Consider the following 8,232-nt stretch of genomic DNA (forward strand, 5'->3'; position numbering starts at 1 on the left):
GGCTCTGAGGACCCCCCTGCTGGCCTTCTGGAAGGACCTACAAGTGGAAAACAGCCCCTCCTCCTTTGCAGGTGCTGTGTGGATTCCGCTGAAGGGGTGGGCTCCAGCATCCTACCTTGGATCTGACCCCATTGGGATCCCTGCAGTGGGCTAGGACCCATGATTAACCTGCCAGCCCTGGCCCTGTCCTCATGGACCCACACTGCAGGAGGGTGGTGGACAGAGCTCCAGTAAGGCAAGAACCTAAGAGCAGCACCAGTGGAGGGTCCACTTTCTGTCCTGGGACAGTGACAGTGGCAGTGAAGGGGTGTGACTTGGGGGAGGTTGGGTGTGCTGAGGGCCAGCAGGCCAGCCCAGGCCTCTGAGGCAGGTGAGTGTGCATGCTTGGGGGTCACACATGAAGGCGACCCCAGACAGGCCCAGGGATGTGGCTGCAATGGTTAGATCCTGGCCTGGCCTCCACAGGCCACCAGGAGCACCTGCAATGCCAGAAGGATCAGCACCATGGCCTTTTGGCTCCCTCAGCCCTCTCTGGGCCTGATGTGAGAGGCAGTGGACGCCCAGGGCTCAGCCCTCGGGGCTGGCAGAGGGCTGCTCGCACCTCACAGTCCTGAGCTGCTCAGGCCAGTGACCTTGGGTTGAGGTCGGCAACACGTTGGGTTGGATCGGCCACACAGGTGAGTCTGCATACTACAGGAGACTGAGGGCAGGCTCAGGGCCAGACCAGGGCCATGTGGACTCGAGCTAGCTCAGGCCCTGACTGTAGCGGTGAAGGTGGACTCCTTGGTGGAGGTGGACAGGAGCTGGGCCTGGACGGCAGCCAAGTGGGTGGAGAGCAGGCGAGGGCGCTCCAGCACCAGGACAGCAGGGCAAAGGTTCCGGGAGGGGAGGCGTGATCAGGGAAGGACTTCGGGCTGCGGGCGTGAGGTCAAGCCAGGTCAGAACGGCGGCCCAGGGGTGGGCAGGGTCGGCCCCCCGCCCGCGCCGGGGCTCTGAGTCCCGGGACGCTGCCGCCGAGCGGGGTCCCCAAGGGGGCGGTGCCGCCTCCCCGCGCCGGGTCACCTGCGCCCAGGGGTGCGGACGGCCGGAGACGCACGCGCACACGCAGGTCCGGGGGTGGCCTCCTGGACTCCCGCCCCCGGGACCCCGTGCCAGCACCCAGCTCCAGCCGCCCACTTCGGACCTGCTGGGAAGGCGCGCGTGTAACCGGTGACCTTCCCGGCGCGGCCTGGGGCGGGGCCCACGAGCCCCCGCCCCGCGCTCGCCGCCATTGGCTGGGCCACGGCGCCCTCCGGGAAGCCCGCGCCCATTGGCTCCCGCGGCCCCGCCCCGACGCCTCGGCCACCGCCCGCGCGGAAGCTGCGCATGCGCGGGGCGTCTGCGAGCAGAGGAGGGGCTACGCCGCGCCGTGCACCTCCGCGGCTCCAGCACAGCGAGCTAGTCCCGGGCGGCTCTCCGCGACCCTCGTCCACCGGCCTCCGCCCGCCCCGGCCGGGGCGCTCGGCCTCCCGCCGTCCCTCGGCGGCTCGCGCGGGCTCCCCGGGGCCACTCGGACACGCGGACCCCAGAGGAAGGGGGCGGGGTCTCGACTAGCCCCGCCCCCGCGGAGGGATACGGGCGGCCGCGGCCCAAAACCCCGGGGCGAGGCGGCCGCGGCGTGTGAGCGGCTTGTCCTGCGGCGCGTCCACGCGGTCCGCGCGGGCTTGGCCGGGCCACTGCGCCGCGCCGCGCCGCGCCGACGGCCTCGCCCGAGCGCTCTTGGAGCCTCGAGGGCCGGTGCTCCCGGCGTGCCCGCCCGCCGCCCGCCGTCCTGAGCTCGGGGCTCCGCGCGGTCCGGGGAGGCCGCCCTCCCGTGTCCGCGGCCGCGCGGGGAGCCGGGCGGCGAGAGGCGGCGCAGAGCCCGGAGGCCGCGAGTCCGCTCCCGCCGCCGCCCGCGATGCTGCTTTCCAAGTTCGGCTCCCTGGCGCACCTCTGCGGGCCGGGCGGCGTGGACCACCTCCCGGTGAAGATCCTGCAGCCAGGTGCGCGCGGGGCGGGGGCGTCGGGGGTCCTGGGGTCGGGGGATCAGGGGCTGAGATCTGGGGGCCGGGGGCGCAACGGGGGTTTCGGGGACCGGGAGATCGGTGGCTGAGATCTGGGGGCCGGGGGCGAGTCCGGGGTCTCGGCAGTCAGGATTTGGGGGTCGGGCGGCGTCGGGGGCCAGGGCGCGCCGGGCCGCACCAACCCCGCCCGCGGTCCCCACAGCCAAGGCGGACAAGGAGAGCTTCGAGAAGGTGTACCAAGTCGGCGCCGTGCTGGGCAGCGGCGGCTTCGGCACGGTTTACGCGGGCAGCCGCATCGCCGACGGGCTCCCGGTGAGTCGGGCAGCCGGGCGGACCCGGGATTCTCGCCCACTGCGCGCGTCGTCGCAGCCTCGCAGGGCCTGACCACTCGCGTCCCCCCCCTCCAGGTGGCTGTGAAGCACGTGGTGAAGGAGCGGGTGACCGAGTGGGGCAGCATCGTAAGTGCGGGGGGCCGGGCGGGCGGCGGGCACTATCGGCCGGGGTCGGGGGGCCGCCCGCCGGCTTGTGCGCGCTGACCGCAGTGTCCCCCAGGGCGGCGCGGCCGTGCCCCTCGAGGTGGTGCTGCTGCGCAAGGTGGGCGCGGCGGGCGGCGCGCGCGGCGTCATCCGCCTGCTGGACTGGTTTGAGCGGCCCGACGGCTTCCTGCTGGTGCTCGAGCGGCCCGAGCCGGCCCAGGACCTCTTCGACTTCATCACGGAGCGCGGCGCGCTCGATGAGCCCCTGGCGCGCCGCTTCTTCGCGCAGGTGCTAGCCGCCGTGCGCCACTGCCACGGCTGCGGGGTCGTGCACCGCGACATCAAGGACGAGAACCTGCTCGTGGACCTGCGCTCGGGCGAGCTCAAGCTCATTGACTTCGGCTCCGGCGCCCTGCTCAAGGACACGGTCTACACCGACTTTGACGGTGAGCACGGGCGGGGTGGCGGAGCGGTCCAGCGGCGGCCGGTAACGTCCGTGGGGAGCGGAGGACCCACAGAGGAGCTGGGACTGTTGGAGGACGCGCGCGCCGCGCCTGGGGCATGCTCGCGTGGGGGGCGTGGGCCACGCGCTGCCTTGGGGAGGGCAGAGCCCGGGATCGCAAGCCGGATCGTGGCGTGGGGGCGAGGGGCGGGCTCGAGACTGCCCCCTCCGGTTGTGTCGGGGTGCGACCGCGGGTGGAGGGCGGTGGGGACGGCGCCGGGAGTGCCTGGACCCCCGCGATGTCGCAGCCGGCGCTACCGCGGGCCTCCCCCTGCGTGGGGGCGGGCGCTGCGTGCGTGCGTGCAGAGCTGGGGGCGCCGCGGCAGAAATCCCCGCATTGCGGAGCGCGGGGAAGCCGGGGCTCCCCGCCCGCGCGCCGCCTCCTCCCTCCTCCCACGTTCCTCCTCCCTCCTCCCTCCTTTCTTTTCTCTCCCGGGTTCTCCCTTCCCCGCTCTCTGCGTATCCTCACCTCACATCTGTTTGTTGTGAAACCCGAGCTCTAGCTCATGTGACCCGCTCCGTCCGCTGCGGGGCCAGCTGGGGGGCGGGGCGGGCCGGCGGCCCTGGGGAGGCCACGCCCCGGCGTTTTTCCAGGGTGATGACCAGCAGGAATTGGAGGCGGCTCCCTCCTCCAGCTCCGGCTGTGGAGATGATTAGCCGGGAGCACTGTGTTGGTGTTTGTGTTTGGTACCAGCTTTATGGGGCGCTGGTCCCTTAGTGGCGTCCTGATCTTCACGTGTCCCACAGGCACCCGAGTGTACAGCCCACCGGAGTGGATCCGCTACCACCGCTACCACGGGCGCTCGGCCACCGTGTGGTCTCTGGGCGTGCTGCTGTACGACATGGTGTGTGGGGACATTCCCTTTGAGCACGACGAGGAGATTCTTCGGGGCCGCTTCTTTTTCCGGAGGAGGGTCTCCCCAGGTGTGTGGGGGCACTGGGCCTGCCCGCGGTGTGGGGCGGGCAGCGGAGCCGGCCCTTTCTGACCTTCTCTCCTTCCCCTCAGAGTGTCAGCAGCTCATTCAGTGGTGTCTGTCCCTGCGGCCCTCAGAGCGGCCCTCGCTGGACCAGATCTGCGCCCACCCTTGGATGCTGGGAGCAGACGGGGGCACCCCGGAGAGCTGCGACCTGCGGCTCTGCGCCCTGGACGCGGAGGACGGGGCCAGCACCACCTCCAGCAGCGAGAGCTTGTGAGGCCGGGCCTGGCCTGGCTTGTGGGAGCCAGAAGGACCGCCTTCCCCAGCCCAGCTCTGCGAGAGACCGCAGACGACTCTGCTTGGCCGCCTGCTCCTTGCGAAAGCAGTGATCTCTGACCCCTGGTGACCTTTGCCTCGGGCACTGGGCTGTTTCCTTTGCTTTGAGTGCCTTTTCGAACGCTGCTCTCACGGACTTGGTTTCTCAAGCTCTGTCGTCCAAAGACGCTCCCCTCAAGTGAGGTTCCACCTGCCTTGGGCGGGTGCTTAGACCCAAGACTGTCCCTCTCCTGTGCTCCAGGAGGCAGCCCTGCCGGCCCTCAGCGCCTCCCTGTGTGACAGTGTTGGACCCGGAGCACTCCCATGTCCTGTGGCCTCATCTCCCCGGGGACACCTCCCCGACCCGCCCTGGTCTCTCAGTCTTCGTCTGGGCGTGTCCATGCACAAGCAATGCAACGTTCAGGCCTCTGCTGCCCGCATGCACACTGTGTGCGTGCGGACGTCTGTTATTTATGGTGTGACTTCCGCAGAGGGCTATTTATTGTTAATTTATTTGTTGGGGTTCCTGCCTCCCAGCAGCCCCACCTCCCCCAGGCCCGGGGGGCGGAGAGTGCTGTGGACCCAGGCCCCCACCTGTGTCTGTCGGAAGATGGACTTGTACAGTGGCTAATTTAAAGGGAGTTGGTGATGCCGCCACTTCAAGGCTCTGTGCCCTAGGGGGCGGGTTTTAAATTATTGACCTTGTACAGTCTGCTTGTTGGCTCTGGAAGCTGGGGGGTAGGGGGGACAGAGTCTCAAGCCTTTAATTTATTTTAGCAGCTGTGTTCCTATGATCCGGGTGTGTAGACATCGCAGCTGGGGGTTTCTCTCAGCTCAAGAGTGAGATGTCTGGAGATCATATTTTTTTATATGGTATTTCAATTAAATTGTTTTGTATATAATGGGTTTCTATGTTTGTTGGGCTGGGTGGTCTGGGGTGGGAGAAGGGAGTTCTGGGAGATGGAGCCTCTAGCTGCTGGGGAGCCCCCTCTGGGTCTCCTGTGGGGAGCCAGCAGCGTGAGGGGCCCAGGCTCTTCCCTCCCAGGCTGGAGGGTTTGGCGTGTGGTGTGGCTCTTGGCCTTTTTGCCCCCCATTCTTTGCCCAGGGGAGTGGGCCGCAGGCCTCACCATCAGGGGCATGTGGGAGAGGAGCAGGGAGCTGGGCTCAGGGGTTGGCCTTCCCACCACTAGTCTAGAGGCTTAGGGTGTGGCCTCAAAAGCATCTCTGTGGCCTTGTTTTCAGGGAGGCCCCATCAGGGTGGGAAGAGCAGAGGACCATTGCTCAGGTCACTGAGGCAGACGTGTGCATGGAGGGATCTGTGAAGCCCACAGATGGCTGAAAGAGGTCCTGAAGGACGAGGGCTTTGCCAGGTAGAGGACGTGGAGGGCACTTCAGGTGTAGAGAACTGGGGTGGGTGTGGTCAAAAAATGCTCCAGTGGTCATCCAGGCCTGACAGGTGTAGGGCAAGGTGGTAGGTGGAGGTCACGGCCAAGTCCAGGTGTGGAAATGTGGGCACCAGGCCACTGTGTGAAGGGCAGGCCTGGTGGAGATGGTGTGCCCTATAGCCCCCATGGGGTCCTTTGTTTGGTTGGTCCCCAGGGTGGGGCAGTAGGGCACCTGCTGAGCCTGCAAGGAGGCCGTTTGGGTCCAGCAGGGCCCAGACACATGGCTTGGAGTCTCCAGAGACCTGTCCTTCTGTTCCACAGCCCAGGTGTCTGGCCACATGCCTGTCTGCAAAGCACGCAGACCCCTGCCTGCCCATGAACTTGCTAATGGCCCTCGGGACCACATTGTCAGACAAAGTGTCCTGAGCCCACAGGCAGGAGCAGAGACAGGAAGTTTTGGAAAGTGATGCTGAAGGAAAAGGACAGGCGGAGGCGCTGAGGGGGCTTCTGGTTCAGTCTCGGCCATTCACGGAGTCAGTGGGGTTTGCGGCTGGCCTGGGCCTGGAACACGTTCTGAGGAGCTGCTATGGAGAGCCCGGAATTTCCAGGGGTGGCCCCACTCACTGTAGGCAGATGCCTCAGAGGAGTTGGGGGACTGTCGGGAGACAGCCCGCCTGTTCCCACGGCCCTGGGCTGACCAGCCTGCCCAGAGGCCACCCTGGCCGGCTGGGGTTCTCCTTAGCTTACCCTGCCCCCTCCCAGGAATGGAGCCCTCAGGCAGCAACCCCAGGCCATGGGCTGGAGCTCCATGGGGGAGCCGTCAGAGAGGGTTGAGGACAAGTTCAGGCCCCTGCACCCCACTCTGGTGACAGCTACCCACATGTAGTGATCCCAGCTCCCCTCCTTGCCAGCTGAATGTGCTGGGCTCATTTGGGCACTCCTGCATCCACCCATCTGTCCATCCATCTGTCCTTCCATCCGTCCACCCACCAGGCCATACGGTAATCACTCACTGAGCTTGTCCTTGTGTGGGACCCTGAGTCAGGCCCTGGGAAGGCACAGGGGCTCGTGGAGTGGGACGGAGGGCAGTGCTTGTGCAAAGTCAGGAGGGAAGTGGTCAGGACAGGTGGGGAAAGGCTTGCAGCCTTGGTGAGCGCGTGCGGTCTTGAGCGCATGCCAGCACCACAAGCGGGGTCCTGAGTTCTCACATTTATCAACTCCGTGAGCTCCACAGATGGGGAAGCAGAGGTGCGGAGAGGCGGAGAGGCTCCCCCAAGGCCACTGGCCACCTGACTGCAGGCTGAGTGTCTGTCTCTTAAGAGCAGCCCAGAGGACAGTGTTTCCCGAGGTCTGCCCCTGGAAGGGGAGCTCAGCCCCCGCTGTCAGCAAAGGCCTGCCATGGAGGCAGTTTGGGAAATGCTGCCCTCCAGCCCAGGCCCTCCTCAGAATCACCGCTGGTCAGAGGCTCTGCCAGCCCTCCTGAGGCCTCTGGGCCCTGGGCCCCCGTCCAGTGACGCCTGCGCAGGTGGCGCTGGCCGCTCTGGCAGTGGATGGACAGGTCTGTGGGGGTGACCACTGATGGGTTTGAGGGACGCAGAAGCTGTTGCCACAGGTGACAGCTCCTCTCCTGCCTGGGGGTGGGAGGCCTGGCTCTGACAAGAGTGACGGGTCAGCAGGGAGAGGGCCCCACTTGGTGTAGGGGGAGCCCATGCCTGTGTGCATCGGGGCCGGCGGGGCGAGTGGACTGGGGCTGGGGCCAGAGGCTGGGCCCCGGGGTCAGGGTCTGGGGGGCTGGTATGTGCTAGCCCACGTGGCATATGCAAGCCAGGGTGGAGGGCTGAGCTCCCCTCACAGAGCCTGCCCTGCAGGGCAAGAGGGAAAAGACAGAGAGGAGACAGACAAGGGGAGCGGGTGGCCACCCGACGGCCACGCACCCCTTCTGTCTCAGCTTGACTGCACAAGCCTGGGCACCCCACAGGCACCCCTTCCCACCCTGTCAGCCAGGGCTAGCCCAGCCTTGGCTGCTGGGCGCTGCCAGCTGCCGTCCTGGGTTGGACATGTGCACATGCCCCAGCCCCAGCGCCACTAGGGAAGGGCTCTTGCCCAGGTTGCCCTTGGGGAAACTGAGGCCCAGAAAGGGAGGGACCTTATGCAGATGCCAGAGCATGAGTGCTGTGCCTCACAGATTAGGGAGCTGCTGAGGGCCAGCCTGGACATTCCTCCTGGTGGTTGAGGCCCATGGGGGTGGGGGGCTGGGTCCAGACTGCATCCAGGACCTGGCTGTGGGCGCAGGGTGCAGGCCACAGGAGAGGCCCAGGACACAGCACACTGTGAAGGGTAGCTTTCCTGGACCCTGGGGCGCCCCCACAGTCAGATTTCAGAGAATCCCCATGTTTCAGAGACCCAGCAGAATTCCAGAGCTCTGGCTGTGAGGCCTGGATCCCCTTTGGAATGCCCACCTGCAGCCCTGGCCCAGCCCTGCCTGCTGCCCCTCGGGCTCTGTGGGGCTCCGCTGGGCCACTCGGCTTGGGGCGCTGGATGGGACAAAATACGCAGATCCCCTGTCCTCTCCTTGAGGCCACTCCAGCCCCTAGG

General features: G+C 66.9%; 1 protein-coding gene across 1 annotated transcript; it reads left to right on the top strand.

The window, feature by feature from the left end:
• The first annotated feature begins 1,365 nt into the window (after window positions 1-1,365).
• PIM3 (Pim-3 proto-oncogene, serine/threonine kinase) lies at window positions 1,366-5,154 on the top strand. Its single transcript, XM_023631147.2, has 6 exons — window positions 1,366-2,021; window positions 2,245-2,354; window positions 2,450-2,500; window positions 2,595-2,964; window positions 3,768-3,944; window positions 4,027-5,154. The coding sequence occupies exons 1-6, from the start codon at window positions 1,937-1,939 to the stop codon at window positions 4,212-4,214; spliced, it is 981 nt and encodes a 326-aa protein (XP_023486915.2). The 5' UTR covers window positions 1,366-1,936; the 3' UTR covers window positions 4,215-5,154.
• Window positions 5,155-8,232: the final 3,078 nt, after the last annotated feature.

Source organism: Equus caballus, chromosome 28 (assembly GCF_041296265.1).
Source record: "Equus caballus isolate H_3958 breed thoroughbred chromosome 28, TB-T2T, whole genome shotgun sequence".
Classification (NCBI taxonomy): Eukaryota; Metazoa; Chordata; class Mammalia; order Perissodactyla; family Equidae; genus Equus; species Equus caballus.

Excerpts from the sequence above, each read along its gene's own strand:
- PIM3 (XM_023631147.2), top strand. The coding sequence starts at position 1,937 with ATGCTGCTTTCCAAGTTCGGCTCCCTGGCGCACCTCTGCGGGCCGGGC. Across the intron at positions 2,355-2,449 it reads GCATCGCCGACGGGCTCCCG|GTGGCTGTGAAGCACGTGGT; the intron begins GTGAGTCGGGCA and ends CCCCCCCTCCAG. Across the intron at positions 2,501-2,594 it reads TGACCGAGTGGGGCAGCATC|GGCGGCGCGGCCGTGCCCCT; the intron begins GTAAGTGCGGGG and ends AGTGTCCCCCAG.